Here is a 25,562-nt window from a genome sequence, read left to right on the forward strand (position 1 = left end):
AAGTTTCATGCGGGCATTTTTCTTTTTGTAATCTAATCGCCCTTGTTTGCTATTTACTCATTGTTCTATTTGTCTGGAACTACTCAGTCCCCATGAGCACAAATACCTTCTAGTGAGCACAAGACTTGCCGATGGAGCTATTGGTCTCTGCCAACAAGAGCTATTTTCTTGACCAGAAATGTGATTGGACAATTTTCCGCAAGAGAAGCCATGCCCTTCACCCATTCCCAAAACAAACCCCTGTTCTAAAGAAAGCAGAAACATAACCATAGGCACCATTCTAATACATTATAATTTCCTGCAAGGATTAAGCAGATTTTTTATGCATTAAGATCAAGAAGTAATTCATAACACCAGTATCACTAACAATGGCAAAATGATATCATGATTCTGCTCAGAAACCCAGAAGCAACAGTGGCATCTGATGCTGAGTCCGCTCCATTATTTACCAAAAGCATAAATTCAAGATCTCTATGGTTAACTTAATTTACTGTCATGTATAAATTTCTACCGATATCCAGGGAAACAAAACACCAAGTGAAAAACAAGCATCCAGAGATTCACAAGCACTACTGAGACCATCCAGATCTGGCACCCTTGCGAGGCTTTTGCCTGAACAAACCAATTACAACTTCACAACATACTATCTGTCCTCGCCGGCAGACGACGGAAGAAATTAATTGGTGCTGATGGAGTCTTGTGACGAAACCTAGGATGCCTCATAAAGTAAAACCCCCCAAGAAGAGCAAGCACCTGAAAAGGTGTTGCATACAACACTATGGCAACCACTAGACAGAAAATCAAGAAGATAGTTGTGGCGCGAGGATCCCTCCAGCTTAGTAGTGCTTGAACCCGCTCTCCTTGGGTAGCCACATCACCCACAACAGTCTGGATCCTCCCAGCCACACTCCTTAGTCGATCATACCTAAAACGAACTATCTCTGGACTCTGTCTTGATGGAAATGTGTCGAATTCCTCATCAAGCTCATCAGGATTCACTGCATCTGCATGAGAAATTCTTGTGTTCATGTGGGGAGGGTAACGTGGTCGGAAACGATAATTCCAAACCCCTATCAGAAACATGTATAGAAACGCAGTTGGCAAAATCAGTTCTGGAAAATAGAGAAGCATAACAAAGAGGATTTGTACTAGAACTGTAGTGATGGGATTCTTCCACATGCAAACTTCACCGAACCATTTTCCTACAGAAAACAATCCCGAGAAAACTGACATCAGCCTGAAGAGGTTTGCCTTGCTGCGCCTCATGCTCCAAAGATGCGAGTCTGCATCAGATATGTATTCTATGACTTCTTTCCTAAGAGGAGGTTCAGACCGACCAAGACGAGCTGCTACTACATTGACAGCCTGATGACGTAGCATCTCCTGCTGCATTACAGTCAATGGCCTTACATAGTGCATCTTTGGCAAAAGTGGTCGTGAGTATTGAAACACCATGTTTGTGAATGATGTGTTGGAGAATCTTATGGCTAGATGTAACTCACCCATCTTCTTGACACCAGAAGGGTGAAGGACTAGTAGCGGGTATGAATGTGTATAAACACGACCAGTTTCAAGGGTAGAGAGTCGAATCCGAACCTTGCCAATTTTTGTGTCTTTATTATCATTGGAACCACCATGCTGGTTGTTATCGAAAACCCCTACAATGAGAACTGTTGCAGTATCAAAAACCTCCCATGTGTACTGCTCGTTGTATTTTGGGCTGAGGCTGTTGATTATGGTTCGAGTCCGAATCCATTTCTGACCATACTTTGCCACACAGTATGTATCTGAGGTACCCTTCCCCTCTCTTGTTTTCATTGGGTGGAGCCCTTCAGCATTTAAAACCCCAAGCTCCAAAACACCTATTGATGGCTTCCAAAGCTGCTTTGCTGTTGGTCGAAGATCACTGCTGTAGTGAGTTGACTCATCAAGCACATGGTACCCTCCATCAAGCACAACTTGCAGATGGAGTCTACTAGAAAACTTATCCTTCTTCACCTGATGCTCATCCATGGCAGCTGACACAGACCTTTCAAGGCCGAACCACCGACTACGAATAATGTGATCATCAGCACGCTTCTCAACAGTTTTCAATGGTATAACAACCTTCCCTATGCTCTCATCTTTGTTGGGCCCAGTGCGGTCTTCAACCACAAGGATCAGATGATCATCAAAGGGTTCAGCAGCAACAAACATTAGCTCCTCATTCCACACTGGATTCATTGTCCGACTCTGAGCCATCTTTGTCTTCAAAACCTGGTTACCAATCTGTACCTTAACATAAGCATCTGGAAAACGATTCTTGTCAGATACCACTAGGTCTTGAGCCTCAATCACCTTAACACGGACATACCACAGTCTTGGAGAATGATATACTTTAGAGCGGATAAGTGTAGAGATGAAGGAAGAACTATCAGGAGAAATTGCATCTGAGTGCCAAGCATCAGGGAATGCCTCATCAGCTTGAGTACCATACCAGACAGCAAGCATCAGTTCCCCTTTCACTTTCTCTCCTTTCTTGTCTTCAAGCCGATACCATTCTGGAGCCAATGGACTATCAGGTGGAACCCTAGTAGGAACCTCATTCCTGTCAAACCTTACAATCCCAACAAAGTCATCCTTAACCAGATCCTTATCCTTGACCATGACTTCCAATACAGATGACTGCAATCTATCACCTGCAAAGGCGAACACCTCATTCCACTCAGGGTTTTTGTTCTTCTCAAAGTGTTTTGTGATTCCTTTATAATTCCCAACTTTTACTTCAACATATGGATCAAGGCTCCCAGTCACATCCATGGTAGGAAGGTCATGAGCCTTCACAACTCGCACAAAAAGGTACTTCATCTGTTCAACAAGATCATAGCTGCTGGAAGGTCTATCTCCACGTATGACTCGCCCTCCGACTATTTGCCCCCCTCCAAGAAAAGGACTAGTCTCTTTAAGTGCGTAATCGACAGGTTGTGCTGACGAGCCTGAGAACATGCGAACAACTCTTGGAGCCTGAGGTTCAGATTTCATCTCATGAATCCCATAATCCATTGGTGGCTGAGTTGCTGCAGGTGGAACATGCTGCTGTTTCTGTGACTGACTAGGGTTTGGAAGGTGATGAAATGTTTGTCTTGACTCAGATTTGTTGTCAGAAAACATTTTTTGGGCCACATTTGGAATCTGCTGTTCTGAAGCTTGAGTTTGGGTAGCACGAGAGTCTGAAAACGGAGAAGATTCCATAGCAGGGAGTGGGTTTGAGGATCTTATAGAAGGACCATCCGTAACAAATACTTTCAAACCAAGCTCTCCTTTGACACGAGATAAAATGCCTTGTTTTTCAAGTGGGTAGTGCAAAACAACAGCATCCGAGTAGGGTACAAAAGATGTCCCAGTGAGACGAACTTTTCCAAGGATGGATTGGGAGCTGTTCTCTCTGTTATGGTGGTAGACAATGGCCTCGAGACTGAGGTTAGAAAGTTTGTTTGGATCAGAGATGTTGAAGTAGAAGCTTTCATTCCAAACAGGACTGAGATCTTTGTCTTTAATAGCAGTACGAAATTTCTGATGGTCAAAACGAAGCTCAACAAAAGTATTGGCTGAGCCCTGCCCATCTTTGGGCATAAGGTCATGGGCGCCCACTACCTCCACTCCCAGCTTGAGATTATTCATCAGATCTCTATATCAAATTGACAAAGGACTACGTACGGGGAAATTTAATTTGCTTTTGCAGGAATTGACAGGAAACAACTGGTACCTGAAATGAATGAAACAGAGAATTACAGTGTAATCAGATAATAATACAAACCGATACAAAGGTGGTCGCAACAACATTGATTTGAATGCTTAACAACCTTCCGGACCCAAAAATAAATGGAAAACAAAATGCAGAAGACTTCAAATTCATGGTCGTGCCAAATGGTATAAATTAGAAGTGAACAATTGCAAGGGAGAACTCAAAAGTGAAAAGAATTCAACAGCTGATTAACCCATATGCAGCCATGTGAAAACAGAAATACAACATGTACCAAACATTTGCAAAATAGCCTAACAGACAACCAATTACCAACTTCAGTCTAAACTGATGGTAGACTAATTTATAAACACAAAGTTGTTTCATACAGGTATTTCAGCAGAGATTTTTAACCTAGATTTCCACAAAAATTTTCCTATAGATCCCTGTAAAATTACTTTTAACAAAAACAACAACGGTTGTTAACATTTAGTTTGTAAGCTAAATGCAATATTAAGTTCAAATCTCTGATCTTGACTGCTTAAACACCATAAATAAAAATCCTTTAATTCATATGAATGACCCTCCCTCCAAAAAATAAAATCTACACACCTTAGAAAATTTGTTTCACAATTTCCTTTCCGTTAAGTAACTAATATTATCAAGAGAGCTAGAAGGAGTACCTTAATAAGCTGAACAAAGAGAAAATACATTCAATTGAACAAGGGAGATTCTCTTTTATAAAGTTTAGAGGCTTTTTAGCTTCTTATAAGAACATACAAATCACAAAGTAAAGAAGAAGAAAAAAGGGAGAACCAAAAGGACCTTCGGCTGTCCAGATTCCATGAGTGATTTAACAAAAGAATTTTCCTTTTTTTTCCCACTTGGTCTACTAGCAAAAAGGTGGACCAGAATATTTGGAATCATCCCATTTTACTTTTGCAATTTTCTCAGCCACCAAGCAGAGCATAAAAGGAGACATAGCCCAGGAATTATTTTATTTTATTTATGGAGTATTTACCACTTATCTCAAGTTAACAGAAAATCAACAAAGCTTCGCTTGCTACGGCCACTTGAGCTCTTACTTGCTTTCTTTTCTTTCTTCTTTTTCTTCTCGTTAAACGGAAAAAAACTCAAGCAAAACTTTTTTCTTTCTTGCCAAACAGAGAAACAGACAACCTGATCATTCAAAAAAAAAAAGGCCCAGAAAACTTCTCAAGACCAAAGCTTTTTGCTTAATCTCTCAAAACTAAAACTTTCTTTGATTCCATCAACGATCAAAGAACCATGACCCGAAAAAAACAAAAGAAGATTCCACACAAACGTGAAGCAAGGACAGACACAAAACATGTCTTACTTAAAACTCATTAAACCCAACAAAACTAGGGGTTGCTAAACTCCCCAAACAGCTCAAAAGAAAACAATAAAAACCCATTAAAAAAAAAGACCAAGGGAAGCATACCTTTTTTTTCCTTCAAAGCTCGAGAATTAAGTTGAAATTTGAGGAAGTGAAGAGAAGAGAAGAGAAGAGAAGAGAAGTCAGAAAGATTATTGATATACTTGAGAAGTCTTTAAAAAAAAGCGGGGACTTAATAGAAATGTTGTAGAGAGGATTAATAATTTCAATGATGCTTCGCAGAGAAAGACTGCAAATAGTCGTCGAAAACGAGTTAAATGCTCGTTTTATTTCATTTCATGGACGAAAAGGAGAGGAAGGGTCTCCTTTCCTCCTTGTGTTGAGAAAATGAAACTATTTGGTTTCTTGTGTTCGTTTTCATGTCCCACGACAGGGCAGATTGATTCGAAATTAAATTACGAATACCATAATTAAATTCTTTTTTCTTTTTTAAAAAAATTGCTAATAGGGGCCACAGTTCACGGACAAATTGTTATCGTACAAGAAAAAAAAATAGAAATAACGAATTATCATATCTACCAAAAAAAAGTTAAATAGCATTTAAAAAAAACAATTCTAAACCACAAAATCAATTAAATATTATAATTCAGAATTTTTTTTATTAACGTTACGGTTCATAACTATGAAATTAATTAAATTCATAACTAATGGGTTGATCGGTTCATAATAATTAGTTAAATCGGTCAACTAATTCAAAAATAACATGTAAAATTCTAAAACTGCAAAAATTAAGGCCTCAATGCAATATTCTTGAAAAATTAAAGATTTGACGATTAGATTTGCGATTCCACAACTACTCTATGGAAAACAACATTCGAAAAGATTTATAAAAATTTGAGTATTATCCAATAGTCAAATCAAAAATTATATCTCTTTTAAGATATCATTATAATTTAGCACGACCAGACTTTCTCTTAAGTTTAGACTTATCACATTAGTCCATAAAATGAGTTTGTTTGGCCATCCACGTAGAGCATGTTTGGTATTATAGCGGCAGTTGTTTTTCAAAGTTTTTTTCACTTTGAAATATATCAAAATAATATTTTATTATTAATTTTTACATCGACGCATCAAAATGATTTGAAAACATCAAAAAATAATATGAAGCAAATAAAAAAATTATTTTTTCTAAATTACTTTTGAAACGCAAAAACAAACAGGCTTGTAATCTGCCTGTAGTAGATCCTCATCTAGTTACGGCAATGTCATGCCTAATTGCTCGAAATCATTCATTATCGCAAGCCTAACTACATTATTAACTCTTATAAAACATATTTAAAAGAAAATTTTCATAAAATTATAGTTTTTGTATAAAACGATCAACCAATTCATATAACTAGATCAATAAGTCAATTAATTGAGCTAAAAAATTGACAATGAAGCGTATTAAGTTATTGCAGCTTTAAAAATGCAACATGTTTAATTGTTTCTATTATGAAGTGCAACAATTATCTTAATGCGCTTAAAAATATTAATATTTAATAAATACAACGCTTTAAAAACACAACAAAATAAAAGTACGTTTTTTCATTAATTTTTTTAAATAGTGTTGTTCTATCATAACTTTTATCTTAATGTGCTAATGATTTTTATTTTTTTAAAAAAAAATCCAACAATTCAGATCGCTTTCCGCTCTAAAGATCAATGATGGTATCTATGTTGTTAAAATGGCGCAATTAATGGCAATCCTCATGGCTTTGAATCTGTTTGACTCTTACATTTTAACTGTGCTCGCTTAAAATCGAAATTTAGTAAATTGCATAAATATCCATAATTAAACACAAAATTCACCGAAATTATTTTAAATGAGCAGTATATATTGATACCGAAACATGTAAATGATACTGAGAAAAAGTAATCATATGATGCAAGCAATATTGGACCAAACAGCCTTCTTTTCTTATTTTCAATAATAAAGCAGTTCAAATTGATTGATCTTAGCTTGTTTGGTGGAATTCTGATTAAATTAATTGTCTTTTTTAAAGTAGGGTTTGGTGTTTTTTATTTTAAAAATAAATTAAAATAATATATATATATATATATATAAATTATTTTTAACATAAAAAACATTAAAGAAAAAAGTTGCACCACAGTGACAAATATGAAAATGACAAGTACCTTCTGAGATGGTACACTGCTGTGCGCAACATGAAGGAATATGAAAATGACTGTTTCGCCCTCGGAATTTGACAAACATGCACACACCACATGAGCGAAGTTGTCAGCTGTGAAGCTCCTATCAGTATCCAAAAGAGTCGTGACAACTGACAGAAAGCAGGGCCCACTCCACGTAGATAAATGCGGTGGCAGCCAAGCTACTTTTTTATTGGGATCTTTTTCTTTTGTTTTTTTAACCGGTTCTATTCTTTATGTCAAGTTTTTATTGAATTTTATTATTTGATATTTAATTGAAATAAATTAATTTTTATATTTTATATTATTTAATGAAATTAAAAAAAAAAATTGATCTAATACAATCTATAACATATTAGGATTAACCGAGATTATTTTTGATTTTTTTTTACTTTTTAACTTTGAGTATGCTTTGTCTATAAAATCATTAAAAATTAATTTTTATACAATTTAATTTAAGATGCAGGTTAAATAAAGAGTTGGCCACGGTGTTTTCAAATTTCAATTGTTGAGTTCAATAACTATCTCAAAAAATAATAATTAAATTCAGTGTAGATATTATTTTTCTAACTTTCAAAATAATTTTGGTCCAAACCACAATAAGAGCACGGAAATGGGCTAGCTTTTGCTAAACCAACCAACCAGGAGGCACAGAAGCCTTGACAAGATATATGTTACTAGCGTGTAAAAACAAATGTCTCAATCCTATGGTTCAGATGTCCGTTCGTGCTTGCAAGACTGGGCTACCACTACGCTGCAAGACTGGGCTACCACTACTTTTTGGGTGACTAGACACCTAGAAAGCAAAAGATATATTGTTATTAAAATTAAATTAATTTTTTTAAAAAAAAATATTACTTATAATCTAAAAAATATATGGGCTAAACATTATGCATACACACCACTATTTATCTTCGTATATTTTACTGTGGACACGCTGTCAAAATTTTATTTTATTTTTCAATTTAGTTCTCAAAGTTTTTGCATGATTTACAACTTTTTTTATTCCAAATTCAAGGACAATTTAATTAAATTTGTTAATAAATAATAAAATTAAAAAATATAGAACCAAGACTAAAAAGACAAAAAAAAAATAGAACCAAGATTAAAAAGACTCATGAATAGATAGTAGTGTCAAAGTTCACATAAAATATTTTTTTAGTATTTGAAACTTTACAACTTATATATATTTGATTTCTTAATATTTTTTTCAATTTAATTTCAGTATAAAACTTTGTTTTTGTTATTTTATAGTTTTTAGTTTTAGAAAGAAAAGAGATAAGTTGCTGGAAATCAGCAATAGATAGACAAAATTGATATTTTTTCATCAATTTTGATCATCAAAATAGTCAATTTTAGTATCAAATTGTTCTATTTAGAGAGAAGAGTGTTTTTATGTGTTTTTTAACCTTCAAATGGCTTACAAAACCAAATATAAGCTCAGAAATATTTTTTCTATGCCTTTTTCTGGGTGTTTTAGATTAAAAATTAATTGATTCATATCAAAAAAACATATACCTTGTTATTTTGGCCACCATAATGACCAAAATTTGAGGAATCTCATGTGAAAAATTGTCTAGGATATTCTTTTAAAAAAATATTGGGGTTCATCTACCCCTGTTACATTTAAAAAAAAATAAGGCCCATGTATGACCTACTCTTTAATGTGTCAGGCGTTGGTCTGGCCTGTTTTTTTTATTTTTTTATATAATTTTTTCTTCTAGAAAACTTACTTTTTTATATTTTTAAAATTATATTTCAATTAATGTTTCTTCTTTATGGTTTTTATTTTTTGTATTTTGTTTTTTTAATTAGTGGTTGTTTTTGTTATTATTTTGCATATATTTCATTTTTGAAAAGGTTATTCTAATTTTTTTTATGTTATATATAATTGAACTTTTTTAAAAAAGTAATTATTTTCTATACTATTTCTAATAAATGCAAAACTGAGATCTACATTTTTCTCTCAATTTTTTTAGATGTATATTTAATTATTGTTGATGTTTTTTTTATTTATTGACACAAATTATTATTGATTTATTAAATTAGACGTGTTCATAAGTTTTTTTTATCCATTCTTAATTTTTTTTTTTTAAAAGACATGTTAAAAAAGATTTTATGTTCAGATAATATTTTTAATATATATAATCTTATATTTTTCCATCCCTTAATTAAAAAGTCATATCAATGTCTTCTTTTCTTGTATTAAAAGTTAACTTAAAATTTTATCCTTGTATTCTATCTCAGACCTTGTATATAATTTCTGATGGCTTCTCTTGTATTCTATCTCAGACCTTGTAAGAACGTGGAATATAATGGAGCCATATTAATTATTTTGTACACCAATTTCTTGACTCATTTTCTATTTAATTGGAATTATAAGAAAAACGTTGGAGGAACAAGCTTGTGGTTTTTTAATTTCCTCATGCCATGCTTTCAAATTGGACGAATAAGTCCTCCTCTATTAATAGCCTTTCGTTCTTGAAGAAATCTGTCAAGACCAATTATTGAGTAACCTGTCGTGTTGATAATCAAGTTTGTGGTTGCCGTTTCGCAGTGTCTGGCTTGCTATGGCCTGAAATAATATTAATTTTTTATTTTTTTTTTAAATAAATCATACGTGTAATCCTTCTATGAGGATATGATGAGTCTGTGGTCTTGTCGAAGGAGGACTCGCAGGTTGTGGTTTTGGTCGTTAATGCGGCGGTCTTGGTCAACGGAGATGGTGAAAAAGATGTTGGTATTGTGTTTTTGATAGTGTGATTATGATTATTTTTTAAAATATTTTTTATTTATAAAAGTATGTTAATAATATTTTTTTATTTTTTAAAAATTATTTTTAAGATTAATATGTTAAAATGATTTAAAAATATCAAAATTATATTAATTTAAAAAAAAATTTCAAAATTTTTCGGAAACGTTTTTGAAAAGCACTTCTAAACACCCTTGAAAATGGATAAATAACGGTATTTTAAGTAATAATAAAATCATAGTACATGTTGAATGATAAACTTATAATATTTTATATGTTTTTTATTGATCTGATAAATTAATATTTAATATAAAAATAATAGCATATAAATTATAATAAATAAAACAATAGCATATAAAATACTATCGCTAATAAAACACAAAGTATTTCTAATAATTTATGTTTTTGTTTATTAGCAACGGGGAATGGCTGGGAGGGAAGGGGAGGATTTAAAAAGGAATATTCCTTAGCTTTATATCCCACGTGGCTCCACGCAAGGAGCAAAAGTAAAGCTCGAGATAACATTGACAGATGGAAAAATTAATTCAAATTTGGATAATTTCAGTTTAGTTTACCTCTTATCAATATCATGTTTATGTTAAAAAGATTATCTGCACCATGTCTTTTTTTTAATTTATTATTATTATTATTATTACTATTTTATTTTCAATATCTACAAATCAAATACTAAAAAAGTTTTGCCACCTGTACATACTCGCTTTTATCCGTTGCAGGACCATCATCCTCACACTAGCAAGTCACAAAGTTTTTTTTTTACCTTCTTTTGTAACAAATTTGTAATGATTAGTACACGTGTTTAAACTCTTCGAGGTACAAATACCACCAACTGCATGAAAAATCAGATATATTAACTAGTTTGTATAGTTTTTTAAAGGGCCCAGATGTGTGGGCCCTAATAAGATGGCCAAGCGAGCTGACCTTAATTGCTCGGCCCAGCGGGCCTGACTTTTTATTTTATATATATATATATATATATATATATATATATATATTTAATTAATGATTTTTTTATATGTTTTTATTTTTATTTTTATTTATATTAATATCCTTTATCTATTTTATTTTGTTCAAAGTAACATCTTTGACATAACAACTATTTTTCTTTTTGTTATTTTGTATATATTTAAGTTTTTAAGAGGTTCTTCTAATTCTTCAAAAAACAAATATTTAACCCACAACAAAAAAAAAAAAAAAACAAGAGAGTAACTATCTTAATTATATTCGGAAGTTGTCGGATAACTTAGTACACGGGATTAGCTAGGTGAGGTTAACTTGAAAAACATTTGTTTGGTCTAGTTGGTAAAATATTATACATGGTAAAATTTTATTTAAAGTTTAAATTTCAGTAGAAGCTGAAATAAGATGTTTTTTTTTAATGCATCAACTTTAATATGAATAATGTATTTAAGATCTAGTTAGAAAAAAAAAATTATATTTTAATGAGCGAAAGTTCATCGAATTTTTTTTTTTATTAAAATCAGAAGTAAAAACAAGATTAATAAAAAGAAAAACTAATTTTTAATAAAAGTTGATCCTAGAGTATTTTTGTTTTTTAAAATATTATTTTTAAAAAGAGACTTGTTGGAGTATGCAGGGCCACCTGATGATCAAAAATTGCTTTTTACAACAACGGTAAAACATCTCGACATCCCTTTCATGATATAACAAATGCCAATCATCTAGGTGGTGGTCCAATGATAAGAGTTTAGGATTAAGAGATTTACTTCCTCTATAGTCTCAGGTTCGAGCCCTGTGGTTGCTTATATGATGGCACTGAAAGCTTATATGATGACATTTTTTTTTTGGATTCGAGGAAACCCCACCCCCCGGAAAACGCACTTTGTGGGCCCAGGTGAGTAAGTAAAACCCCGGCTGTCCCAGGCTCTTACAAGGCTTATATGGTGGCCACTAGAGACTTATATGGTCGTCAACTTCAGGGCCCATGGAATTAATCGAAGTACGTGCAAGCTAGCCGGACACCCCACATTAAACTAAAAAAAAATATATCATATGCACATTTATAAGCATGGAAACAGATGAAAATTTTCTATTTCTCTAAATACGGGACAAAGTTTTATCATTAAATTTTGGTACTCTATTAACTCCATTAAGGATTCCTTAAAATTAATTTCTTGTTCATCTAAGATTGGTTTTAAACATTATAATATTTCTGTCATAATATTAACATTTTTCAATAAAATTTTAAACAAAAAATAGATGATTTTTATTTTTAATTAGACCAAAATGTGGTTACATTGTCTTTGATCTTACAACCCTTGAGAAATGACATAAGATCAAAATTTTCTTGCGGTTTGGAATATAGTAAGTTTAAAAATAGCTATAAATTATAGCCTTTTTCTAATTAATATCCAAAGAGAGAGAATTTTTGGTGAAATCCATGTAAAATTATAATATTTATTAATTAATCAAACACTTTTAAATATATAATTAAAAAATATGCAAACCGCAGCACATCATCTATTTTTAATGTAATGTTTTCCATTCGTTCACTAAGTTCCGTCATCTATTTTTAATGTATCCTTAAATCTTATTCCACTTTTTTCAAGGTTTAAATAAGGAACCTTTAAATAGATCCCAAGTCCTATTTATTAGGTTTTGATTAATATGATGAAAGTAATTCCCCTCCAATCTTCACCATTAGACTGTATCCTTTGAGAACTTCTTCCAAGGCGTCGATCCTACATCTGTTGGACCTGATTGATAAAATTCATAGATCTGGGACTCAATTGAAAATGAGTACATCGTTTTGGGACTAAATTAAGTTTTTCTCCTTTTATTTTATGTTTGATTTGGGTGGAATTGGCACAGCGAAGAGTTTCTTTTCTGGCTACAAGTGGGATTGATTGAAAATCCTTCAAGAATAAGAGAGAAGAACAGACTAATTATTTCAGTACTCCCTTCAAGGGTGAAGAGGCTTCTATTGTTTCTTATTTAGGATTTCCCACATCTCGACTTGCCTCTTATCTCTTCTTCTCTCTCAGAGTTGCATTAGGATCATATGGAGGAGGCATAATACATGGAATGAGTACATCACCTGGAGATTTCACCATTGACTGCTCCATGAATATTTTCCATAAACCATCCCCAGAACTTGCCCACTGATTCAGAACCGCTCCTGCCGGTGTTGTTGGCTTCAATTTCAGGAGTTCTGCGTACGTCTTCAACAAATGAAAGACATAATCGTCGATTTTCCTGGATAAATTTGCTTCCTGCCTTTCCAATGGCCTGTCTTGTAGGTATATACTTTACATGAACAGTGTGGTTAATGGTTATTGCCCCATTCCACGGCAAACTCGATAACTTGGCCCTTATCGCTGGTCCTAAGGGGCCAGTATTGCTGCCTTGGCACCATGCTTCTACTGAAGACATCGTAGTACTCAGGCTTTATGAGCAAAAGGTTACCAACAAAAAAAAAAGCTATATAAAAAGTTAAAAAGTCAATGCTGACAAAAACAGCCGGAATCTAGATTAAAGTAACAAAGTGGACAGCAATTAGATTTAGGAGATAGGGTAATTGCTTGAAAGCACCTATTTGGTTACAAATAAGAAGAAAAAGAGAAAGTAAATTCGATTAATCGGTTTCTATTGCTTCTTACTTAATTTTTCCCAATATTCATTTTCCCACGATTCTACTTGCTTAGTTGATTTGTCTTTTCTATCCCGCAAACTTCCAAGAACCGAAGGATCATGGGGAGGCAAGGTGCACGGGATTGCATCACTCGGAGACAGAACCATGGATTCCTCCATGAACTTTCTATGTATACCATTTGCGGGGCACGCCATTGTTTCTGGACATAGCTCATCTGCTCCTGGGGGTATTTTGGGCTTGAATTTCAAGAGCTTTGCATACTCGTTTAGTAGATGAAATATGTAATCATACACATAATCTATCTTCATATCCTCATGAATGAAGTTGCTAGCAGCCTCTCCTATGGCTTGTGCCTGCAACACCAGAATTTAGTACAGAAGTTATGCCAATGGCTACAGTTTGAGATAAGCATTGTTTGGATATACAGCATGTAAATTATCTGGAACAGTTATCCACATGAACATGAGGTATGCAAGTAGATAAAAAGTAATGACAGATTCATGACACTTATCTTCACCTACCTCTTTGGTGTGATTGTTGCCCCATTCCACGGCGAACTTGAGAGAAGTGCACTTGCTGTTGTCCCTAATAGGCCAGTAATGCTGCAATGGCACCATGCCTCTTATAAAGAAATCATGGTAACGAGGCCTCACGTACAAGGTCACTGAATCACAAGCTAAGATATATTTCTCGCTTACAGACCAGGCCCATCCTTCTATGTAGATCTTATATCTGCAAAGAAATAACTTTCATCAATATTAACAAGAACTTTTTTTTTTTTTGGGGGGGAGGCTTTTTGCTTACCTATGGGTGCATTGATCTTGTAGATTTGATTCTCTGTACCCTTCTTTAGATTGTTTTACCCAGTCCTAAAATGATGTTGAAGAGAAAATTGTAGATGCCTCCATTTAATCATCATTGACAAATTTAAAAAAAAAAAAAAAAAGAAGAAGAGAGAAAGCACGTATTACCTGAATATACAGGCGAGTGTTCCAGTCATTTTGTTCAGAGACATTGCACTTGAGGAGGTCCTGCCTTACTGGAGACACCCATGGGTTACCTCTCCAGTAAGCATAGGGTGTCCTGTCCTTCCATTTAGTTCTGCTGTTACCTTCTTTGATTTCCTTCAACAAGTTTTTCCATGGCCGTATATTGGTCTCAGCCCTACCATACCGAACACGACAAGAATGTTATAAATGGCACGGGCCTTTATAAGGCCGAAAAGGCCTGGGATCAGTAGCCCAATAGAGCCTATTTGCCAATTGATTATCATTAGATCCTAAGATTATGCTTTTAATTTTTTGGAGAAGAATGATAATATATATTTGCCTTTAAATTTTCATTAACCAAACTTCTAAGCACATCGAGTCAATTGGGTAAAGCTCAAAGCTTTTCGTGGATCCAAAAGTGACGCAACTAGTTTACATTAGTCGTGGAAAATTAATTGTTAGGACATGGAAGGAATCCGCAGAAAAATATTGAAAACCAGAATAAATAAATAAATAAAGATGGAGTTAAGAAAGGGATAACGTACCAGCCCCAGAATGACCAATCCGGGAACACAATATCTAAGCTCTGCCAATCTGAACAGTATCGAAACAGTGGCGGTGGGGCAGCATTTGGGCCGCTAAAATGCTTCGATGGAATGACCGGCCGATCGTCACAGTCAAACATGAGCTCCAAGTCAGGCAATCTACCAGGATACAACCTTAGAAGCTGTAAAATACCCCATAAGGTGAACATATCTCTCGTCTGTATTGATTGCCTGTACTTCTCTACATAGGCCTTCCCGTTGACAATCACAAGCCTAAAATGTGCTGTTTTTCGAGCCCGTTCGATCATGTCCTGCGTGATTCCTGTCTCTTTCCAGTGTCGTAGATCATCATGGATCCATTGGAAGTATGATGGGCATGTAGAAGTAAGGTTTGACGGGCGGTCAGGATTTGTGGTGGGGTTGTGTTTAGTAGGATAGTTTTCTGGACAGGTTTGCTTCAGGTTTCCTGTGGCGCATCGGAGTGGGAACTCTGAAGGCATTCCCGTGGGTGTCAGGGTTGGTTTTCGAGAAATACCTCGAAATACCGACTGAAAATTACAGGCATCGCTTGTATTAGCAATATGTAAACAACAACAACAAATTAACACCATTCTCTTCTAAAATTTAAAGAAAATAAGCTACCAAACGAAGTAAGACAACAAAATTATAGAGACAACCCCACCCCAGCGATGTTAATTAATTGGAAAACAGTAAAAATAGGGGGCTGGAATAAACACCATATATTGATTTTGTTAAGGAAATTATCATGAAAGTTAAAATTACTAAAAAAAAAAACAAACAAGAAAAGGGGTTTGATAGGATCATACGTACATACATACAGATATGGATAGTTATCTAAAGGGTTTTTGCATATATTGTCAAGGCTTCGTAGGACTTAGTTTTTTAAAAAAAAAAAGAAAAAAAGAAAAAGGGTTTGATAGAACTTACAGCATCAAACCAACCCACAAATACTAAGGCGCCAAGGAAGAGGATGAGAAAGAAGGCGACCAAAACAGTGGCAGCATCTCTCTTTTTCACTGTTCTCCACGGTTGCTTTGTCAAGTATCTTTCAAACCCTGAGTGCCAGATATCATTTGCATATTTTTCTTTCTCCCTCATGATTTCACAGGCTCTATCCGGCCTCTACCTTGAAAAGCTCTAATTTGACTTGTGATTATAGATAGCTCTACATTACCTTTTGGTGCACGTAATTACATGTGGAGAGTTTTTGAGTCCTTTGCTCAAGGTCTTCCCTAGTTAATTTCTTGAAGTCTCTATTCAAAGAAAAAGAATAGTTGAGAGAAGATACGAGATGGACTGTTTGTCCAAGAAAAACAAGAAGAAATGAACTGTCCCAAGTCTGGCTAGATACAGAGAAGAAGAAGAAGAAGAAGAAGAAGAAGAGAGGTTAATTAGAAAGCAGAGTCTCCTGAGTTGTCTCTATTGCATTTGTGAAGACATTTTGCTAATTAGTTCACGTTCAAAGTCCTCCATCGGATTTCTATTTATCAAAAAAGTCAGTCCTTGGATTTCTCCTAGTACTTTTTTTTTTTTTAAGAAAAAAGCAGCATAACGTTTTGAAGGGGCTTTTAGAATCTAGTGGTGCGTAGTAATTAAGCATGACTAAAGTACTTGAATCCCTAATCACCCTCCTCGTGACAGAGGATGAATATAGCCTGGCAACATTTTCTTTTCATATTCAAGAATCACTTCCATTGATCCACGAATGTGAGATTTTCAACACTAATTGTTTTTTTTTGTTTGCTTATTAAATTATTGAGTTCAAAATTGATATGATATTTAAAACATAATTAATTATGCATATGTTGCTTTATATATATATATATATATGATATAATCTGAATTCATTAATTAATTATTTCCTAGTATGATATTGAAACGAGAAGAAAACTCTGGGGAGAAAATTCCAGTGCGAATCTCTGATTGGATAGCAGCCTTGACTACTTGGCGGGATTAAAAATTCTTAAAACTAAGTTCCCTGTAAGATAAGCACACGGCTCCCCACCAATCTAGTGCCCAAAGTCTCATAATTCATTATTAAGCTAGCTTAATGGGAAATTAAAGTTAAAGGTAATTAATTATTTCTCAGAAGAGAATGACAAGGATAATCAATAACATAAGGTACGATCCTGTTGTGCGAAGATTAATAAAATATAGTTGCCATCACCAGCGGTCAAAACGTTTAATGGAGTTCTAAATTAGTGTTTAAAGTCAAAGTAGCCTAAAACATCACAAGTCTTCCAACTTGAAAGAAGGAAAATGTGAGAGGAAGCGTTTGAACGAGGGATTTACATTGAGGAAAACTCTAGTGGGCACAGTCATAATAATTAATTAAAGAGTGAATCGGAAGAAAAAACGTGAAGCGTCCATGATCATGGTTAATCCATGTGAAATGGGGTGCAAAGCAAGCAGCGTAGGCGTCAATAAAAGCCTGAAGAGACACAGAAATAGGGTCGGCATAGCTCATTCTTTTTACACGAGATCGAACTCATCTTGTCTAGCTTCATGTCCAGATGTCAGATTTAACAAAATCTCTTATCGTTGGGAGAGAAAAAAAAACCAAATTGCATTGATTGTTGAGGTCAAAGGAAGAAATGAAACGATAGAAACTCGCAAGGCCAAGGTTCTCTGATTTTCATAGGATCTGGAGCTGGAAATCACTGCTGCAGTGGGATTCCTACGATCCCAGATTTCAGAGTTTGAATAATCACTGCTATACGGTAGCTAATCTGCTATCTGCCTCGTACTTGCTCCCAAGGAAATTTTCTTGCACTTAAGAACTTGGCTTGCGTGAGGATGGTGGCATTCGCCATGTGCTTCTAGAGTGAAAAAGCATTTTCTTACGGTGTGAAGTTTAGGCGTAGAGGTAGCCAACAGGGAAAAAAAATAATGTTTGGTCCCTTTATCATCAAGACAAATCACGAATTCCGCATCCAGTCAAAGTGAGTGGTCAATTTACGCCAAAGAAAAAAAAGAAGAAAGAAAATGAGAATGGCCAGTTCTACCGTCCTTTGATAAATTTGTGCGGAGTTTGTGTATATATTATTTTTTAAAGTATTTTTTATTTTTTAAAATTTATTTTTAATATTAGCATGTCAAAATTATTTAAAAATACATATAAAAATTAATTTAAAGCTAAAAAATAATTTAGCTTTTTTTAAAATACGGTTAGATCGGAATAACAAACACCACAAAAATACGTTGATCATTTAGTTAGGTACACTTGAGACATCTTTTCTGCTAAGGTTTTGATTAGTTGATTTTTTATATTATTGATGTCAATAATGGGTCTCTTTTCAGTGCATTCAACTAGATCATGGGTATGTACTATATTGTAAGTCAATTTAAATATTTTTTTATTAAAAAATATTGAAATATTGATAACGTGTCTTTTAATAAACTTTTTTATTTACATTTTAAATTTGTTTATATTAAAAAAATATATTAAAATAGTTTTTATATATAATATTTTTTTAAAAAATAATAGATGGGATCGCGAGTCATCTGAAATCGGGCTGCGAGGTGATAGCGGCGGTGCTGCTAATTAACTGGCAGCTGTTTCAGTGGAACACGCATCATAGGGATCGAGACAATACACTCCCCAGTCCCACCACCATGGAATTAAAATGGTTGATTGGCGAAGCAAATTGAACCATTCACATGCAACCTCTTAACTGACCCATTCCAGATCCTCCCTTTGCACTCCTGCTCTTGTTGCTTTGTTTGTGATTTCTTTCGCTTAGTCAATTCCCAATTTAGCATCTCTCTAGACGAGCAAAATTCATCTCTCTGAGTCACGCATGATGGAAACAACAGAATATCAACGAGGAAGGTTATGACCACCAGTGACAATGTGTTCTACGAGTTCAGAATCTTGTATCCCCCCATCTTATCTATTTTCATATCGTTTTGAGCCTCTCAAGCTCTGCTTCAAACCGTGCTTTCTGTCTTTTGCTTTTAAGAGACCTGAGAGCATTCCTAATGGCAAACGCAAATCGAAAAGGCTAAATGATGATTAATACAGCATTTTGGATAGTATATTCATTTGTATTTTAATATATTTGAATAGCATGAACATGAACATCAAGTGCCTCAAAAACATTTCCCTTCACTTCACTCGGTTTCTCTGTATTTCCAGTAACAAGAGCAGTAATTGCCAGCTCCTCTCCTTCATTTCTCGTCTCCCTCGACGCAACTGGCGACACTTTATTTACTGTTTCGTTGACGAGAGACTTAGGTGTCGAACAAGGTTGTCAAAAACACTTTTTTGACACGACACGGAACATGCAATATAAACTCGACTCGTAAACTCGAATCGTAAAATCGTAAAATCAGAAGTAAAATTTTTTAACTAAAAATCGTAAAATCGCAAGTAAAATATTTTAACTAAAATCATAAAATCGCAAGTAAAATATTTTAAACAATACAAATATCCAAACATCTTAAAATACATAATTCAAATAAAAGTAAAATCAACAATACAAATATCCAAACATCTTAAAATACATAATTCAAATAAAAATTCATACATGTCCATAGTATTTCAATAACTAAAAGTTAACACACTTAAAACAAACAGTCTGTAGGTGTGTCATGTAAACTAAACACACCCTCATTGCCTTTGTCTCTCTCATTATTCCTAAAACAGTCATCAAAATCATTACCATCTAAAAGATTATTACTGCTACTACTAGTACCAGCACCGATATTAGGAACATTAGTGCTACTACTAGTACCAGGACCAACACCAATATTGTCAACAATATTTAACTCCAAGCTCCTTGAATTATCTGGATTGACATCATTCTGAATCTCTAAATCATCTTCAGTTCCATGACACTCCATCCCAACATCATTAAGATTTTCTTCATCATCACTTTCATCTTCTTTACCGTTTTTCCTTCGTGTTGCACTATCAATGACACCAAGCAAATCAAAGTTGGATGAACCATCATGTTTCTCTCCCTCGGTTATCCAATCATCATCAGATGAGAGATGATCAAAAACTTCACCAAAATCATTAGCTTGCCTTTTGACTTGGTTATCATTTAATTTCAGATTGCACATTACAAATACCAAGTCATTCATTTTTTTCTGGTGCAAACGATTTCTTCGTTTTGTATGAACCTATGTAAGCAATTCAAATTAATACCATATAAGATTCTTATAAAATATAAAAACATTAAAAGGAAAAAGGAAAAAACTTACCATCTCAAATGCACTCCAGTTTCGCTCGCATCCAGATGAACTACAAGTCAAGCTTAGAACTCGAATTGCAAATTTTTGTAGCTCTGGACATTCATCCCCATAAGAATCCCACCATTTAGCTGGAGTCTTTTTATCCCTTGTTATCTTAGCAGCCTCAATACCGAACAACCCACTTGCATCCTTGAATGAATCAAGTTGCAAGTCAATTTTACACCTTTCACTTGCGTCGGACACCATTCTTTCTAAGCATTGATATAATCCAATTTTAATGTTGGCATTAACTTTAAAATTAGAATTATAATGATAATGAGGATTCAAATAATATGCTGCTGCATGTAAAGGTCTGTGAAGTTGAAGTTCCCATCTTGCATCAATGATATTCCATATAGGCATATAACTACAAAATAAAAATAAGAATATTATCATCAACATTACATGACCTAGCTGGTAAACATTATAATCAACTGATAGTAGTAAATAAATAATTAGCAAGATATATAATCAATACCTTTTTTTCACATAACCAAAATTCACTTGTATCTTCTCTTTTGCTTGATCCATTGCTTCATATATAAAACCCATAGCTGGTTTCTCATCTGAATCAACTAATCGAAGAACTTTTATCAGAGGATATGCTGCCTTAATACATGTAGTAACATCATGCCAAAACTTGCTGTCCAAAACACAACTTTGAATTCGTTTCCCTTCTTCTGTTTTTGAAAACCTACATGACCTCCATTGGATGGAAGTAAACATTGTCATCAACTGTATCTTACAATCACTCAAACATCCAAGAGTTAAGTATGCAGTAGCAAATCTAGTGGCAGCAGGCCTAATCAAATCCTTTCCTTTTGTAAAGTGTCTGAGCATGGAAATGAGAATAGTTCTTGAATATATGTATGAGGTGATTCTCCTCCCATTAGCAATAGTTACTTTATGGACCTCTAGTTTCTTCTCAAAATCTTCCAATATCAAGTCAATACAATGGGCAACACATGGTGTCCAAAACAATCCTTTTCTTTTTCCCATCAATAATTGCCCTGCTGCCTTATAATTTGCAGCATTGTCAGTGACTACTTGCACCACATTTTCCTCTCCAATCCTCTCCACAATAGCATCCAACATCTCAAATACTTTATCAGCAGTCTTGGATATATTAGAGGTATCTACGGATGATAAAAAAATTGTCCCTTTAGGACTATTAACCAAAAAGTTGCAAATAGAACGCCTTTTCTTATCAGTCCATCCATCAGACATTATTGAGCAACCTGTTTTTTTCCATTCTAACTTGTACTCTTCAAGCAAGTTGATCGTGTGATCTACTTCTTGCTTCAAATATTTCTCTCTAATATCATGGTAGGATGGGGGCTTAAAACCTGGCCCATGCTTTGCAACCAATTCAAGTGCTTTAACAAATTCAGGGTTTTTCACACAGTTAAATGGAATTGCACTGGTGTAGAAAAATCTTGCAATTTGTCGACATGTTTCTTCTCTAAGATCCTTTTTTAGCAGCTGATTGATGGTGGTTTGTGTACTGCCACTCCCGCTCGCTACTCTCTTTCCTTTGTCCACTGAGGTAATTTCATTCCCTTCATCATCATCTTCATCTTTTCCAATATATTGGAAAGCCTTTCTTTTCTTCTCAGATGCTTCTTGATTTTTCACCAGAACATTCAAAATTATCTTCTTAACATCTTCTGGTACTCGCTGGCATGGCTCAACATCCTTTCGAGTGCAAGCCAAATGATGCTTGAAACGGTAAATGCCTCCACTGATAATTTTCTGACAAAACTTGCACTGCACTCTTTTTGAATTCTTGTCAACATCTATACCATATTGCCATCCCACGTCAAATCTATTGCCACTTGTAGTTTTTTTAGATGCCATGTATCCTACAGTTCAAGAATCATTTGTTTCTTGCAGTTCAATCATTTGTTTAAGAATTACAAATATGCATGTTGTATCCTACAGTTCAAAACATTTTTTATGGAAACTATTCTAGTGAGATAAAAAAAAGCAACTATTCTAGTACCCAACAGTTCAACACAGTCCGCATATGGTAAACTGTATACAGTGCAGAGTCAAGCAAAGTCTTGACGCCAATTAATAAATTCAATCAAAGCTGGAAAGAATACAGTGCAGAGTCTGCAGACCAAATATCACTAAACCAAGAATACAGTCCGCATTAAATTGCTTTCATTTTGTTTGCCAGTTTTCTTCTACCATTTTAAAGCTTTTCGAGTCTAACAAGAGCTCATTTTAAAGCTTGAAACAAAAGAGAACCATACAAATTACAAAGGATAGACTGCATGCAGTCAGGGCTGCTAATTACTGATTCGGTAGTGCAAGATTGTCTATTGATACCAGAAAGCTGCCAAAGTAAGTTCAGAAATCAAAGGAATTTGACATGAAGCTTGCAAAATATTAAGCAATAAAAGTCGCACCAAACAGAGAAATGAATTTTAGAAAGTGATTTTTGCAGGAGAATTAAAATGATTCAGATAGGCCTCATTGAACTGTTTTTTCCCCCCTATAAAATTACTGGGTTGCAACATCAAAGACAAAAGTGAGATATGCATGGATGAAACTCATATGCTTCTATTTTACAGAATACCTGCAAATTGCAATCTTGGAAATTGGAATGCTTCGTTGCTTCCTTGCTTCGCTGAATCTGCAACACCAAAGCAACAACACAGCAGTAACCCATTGTTAGAAAGCTTCACATAAGAGAAACAAAGCTGCACACGACTCACAGAAGAAATTACTAGCAGCACCACTCCCCGTCTCTCCCTCCGAAAAAAATACCCAGAAGCAAATTGTAGAATACCCAGAACATAAACATAGATAATAGATTCACAGCATACCATTAGACATAAAAAAACAAAGCTTGGGATTCTTACCTTTGTCTCGCCAAGAATGCTCCGGATCGGGGGGAAAGTGTTTTCTTAATTTGCTGGGGAAAGGGGAAAGGGAAAAGGGGAAGGGGAAGGGAGACTAGGAGAGTGTGACTATGTGAGACAGGGAGGGGACGATTGGACAAAGTCTGGAGTCAGGGAGAGTGTAAGACAGGGACGAAGTAACCGGTGGGGTGAGGCCGTGAGGGTGGTCGCTGGTTGGGTGGGAATTGGGAAAGAAAAGAGATTGTGAATTTGTGAGTCTGGGAGACAGCTCAGTCAGGGACGAAGTCAAAATTTTTACATTTCTAATTTTGCATTCGGTGACATTTTGGTGAAGTCGGGAAAACGTAGCGTTTTTTAACGTTGTTGCGAGTTGTTACGATTTTATGCGATTTTAGCACTGTTTTATACGATTTTAAAGCTTTTCGAGTTTTGCCTCCGTTCCTACACGTTTTATGGGTTTTAACTCGTAAAATCGTACGATTTTACGAGTTAAAACGCATTTTTAACAACCATGGTGTCGATTCCCACATGGGGTTTGACTGTGGCGGAGGGGTCAATAGTGGGTTTATTGTGGAGTTTAAGGATTTGAAGAGAAATTGTGGGCTTGAGGTTAATAGGATTTTGACCGAGTTTGAAAGTCGTTGTAATCGGCGGTCCCAGAATAAGAGAGATGCTGTGTCCGTGTGGTGGAGTAAGCACCTGGATTGGATGCGAGCGCCCGCGCCCTAATTTGTCTTTTTTCCTATCGGACAACCAACAGGACGAGGTAGAGCAACTTGCAAAGAACACGATTAATCATCAACAATGATGCTTTGGAATTTGAAGTTCTTGGACGAGAATACCAAACACACACATTCAGTTTGCAGATTGTAGTGAAAAATTATCACAATTGTACCATTCAACATCTTCTTTATTTGGTTAAATATGAATTAGATGTTTTTATTTATTTTGATTTATTTTCTATAAAATTATCTTAATCTTATTACTTAAAACATAAATATTACGGATTAACCCGAGTAGATTTATGTTATTTTATGGTCTTATGACTCGGGTCAATTTAATAAGATATCGTCTTAATATATATATATATATATATATATATATATATATATATATATATATATATATAAAAGATATTTTCTTGATTTTTTTAGTAAAATTATATTTTTATTGAATGTTCAAGTTATTTTTAGACTTGTCAAGTTGATCATGTCACATTGACTTAACTCCTATATTTTTAGAAGTTTTAGAAATTTGAATGGTATAATTTAAAGTTAATTTATTTTTAAATTTAAATTGAATTATATTTGTTAAATATAAAGAGAGTATAACCCTGAAACTACTGTAAAAATACTCTGAAATCAGAACATATAGTTTTAATTAAAAAAAAAAAACAGAGCATTAACCATAACGAAATTGATAACCTTGTCCTTCTCTTTTATCAAGTCAACATGCAGAGGAAGTAATTGTAAACTTCGAAATCAAAACATACCACATTTCAATTGAATCAAAAAACGTTAACCGGAACAGAATTTACAATTTGTCTTCTCTTTTATCAAGTCAACATGTATGGGAAGAGTGTGTGTGTGTGTGTGTGTGTGTGTGTGTGTGTTTGTAGAGAGAGAGAGAGACGCACACTGACTGGCTAGAAAGATGAACTTTTTAGCAAGTGGGCTTGGGATTGAATACCCAAGAGGAACGCTTTATCAAGTGACACGACAGGTTGAATCAGTTCTAATTCAACCGATTCAAGTTTGCCGGTTTTTTACCACTTTTGATCGGTGGAAACCAGGTTTGATCGGGTTTCGACTGATCAGTGCACAAACAATCCTGGCCACTAACCAAAACTGATTCAGGATCTGGTTCGTCAATTCTTGAGCTGAGCTGGCTAGTGGTAGCTATGCACCTAACACTTTCTTGTCAATTTTTTTACTGTAACATACATCCGACCAAGGCCAACTGACTGGCTGGTGGTGGCTATGCACCTAACATTTGGTTTTTGTCCAAATCCTTCATTTCCTTTAACTGATTTTTAAAATAAAGACAGTAATTAAGATTGTTAATTTAATTAGTTTCCACGTGTATTTCAAATTATGTATTTTAGTATTTTATTGTAAGCATAAAAATTATAATTGGGTAATTTGTTTCAAAACCAGGTGTAAGGGTTTAAAGGTATGATAGGTCTTGTGCATCATTCTTCAGTCAGATCTCTTTTGAGTCCATGCATAGGCCACAGCTAAACATA

The 25,562-nt window shown here is 34.5% G+C and overlaps 3 protein-coding genes across 5 annotated transcripts; all 3 read right to left on the bottom strand.

Moving 5' to 3' along the window:
* Positions 1-477: 477 nt before the first annotated feature.
* On the bottom strand, positions 478-5,469 carry LOC133681799 (multiple C2 domain and transmembrane region protein 5-like). Of its 3 annotated transcripts, XM_062104950.1 has the most exons (3): positions 5,184-5,469; positions 4,743-4,900; positions 478-3,745 (listed from the first exon to the last, which is right to left on the bottom strand). In XM_062104950.1, the coding sequence occupies exon 3, from the start codon at positions 3,658-3,660 to the stop codon at positions 634-636; it is 3,027 nt and encodes a 1,008-aa protein (XP_061960934.1). In that variant the 5' UTR covers positions 3,661-3,745; positions 4,743-4,900; positions 5,184-5,469; the 3' UTR covers positions 478-633. The 3 variants fall into 3 exon arrangements, with proteins under 3 accessions (XP_061960934.1, XP_061960933.1, XP_061960935.1); XM_062104949.1 differs by lacking the exon at positions 4,743-4,900; XM_062104951.1 differs by lacking the exons at positions 4,743-4,900; positions 5,184-5,469 and adding an exon at positions 4,405-4,648.
* An 8,040-nt stretch (positions 5,470-13,509) lies between these two features.
* LOC133681978 (uncharacterized) lies at positions 13,510-16,734 on the bottom strand. Its single transcript, XM_062105191.1, has 6 exons — positions 16,137-16,734; positions 15,189-15,736; positions 14,626-14,818; positions 14,459-14,523; positions 14,176-14,386; positions 13,510-14,007 (listed from the first exon to the last, which is right to left on the bottom strand). The coding sequence occupies exons 1-6, from the start codon at positions 16,305-16,307 to the stop codon at positions 13,648-13,650; spliced, it is 1,548 nt and encodes a 515-aa protein (XP_061961175.1). The 5' UTR covers positions 16,308-16,734; the 3' UTR covers positions 13,510-13,647.
* A 2,374-nt stretch (positions 16,735-19,108) lies between these two features.
* Positions 19,109-22,304, bottom strand: LOC133683002 (uncharacterized). Its single transcript, XM_062106522.1, has 6 exons — positions 22,027-22,304; positions 20,926-21,846; positions 20,418-20,814; positions 19,787-20,336; positions 19,286-19,422; positions 19,109-19,213 (listed from the first exon to the last, which is right to left on the bottom strand). The coding sequence occupies exons 1-6, from the start codon at positions 22,302-22,304 to the stop codon at positions 19,109-19,111; spliced, it is 2,388 nt and encodes a 795-aa protein (XP_061962506.1).
* Between the last annotated feature and the right edge of the window lie 3,258 nt (positions 22,305-25,562).

The sequence above is a fragment of the Populus nigra genome, chromosome 2 (genome assembly GCF_951802175.1).
Source record: "Populus nigra chromosome 2, ddPopNigr1.1, whole genome shotgun sequence".
Classification (NCBI taxonomy): Eukaryota; Viridiplantae; Streptophyta; class Magnoliopsida; order Malpighiales; family Salicaceae; genus Populus; species Populus nigra.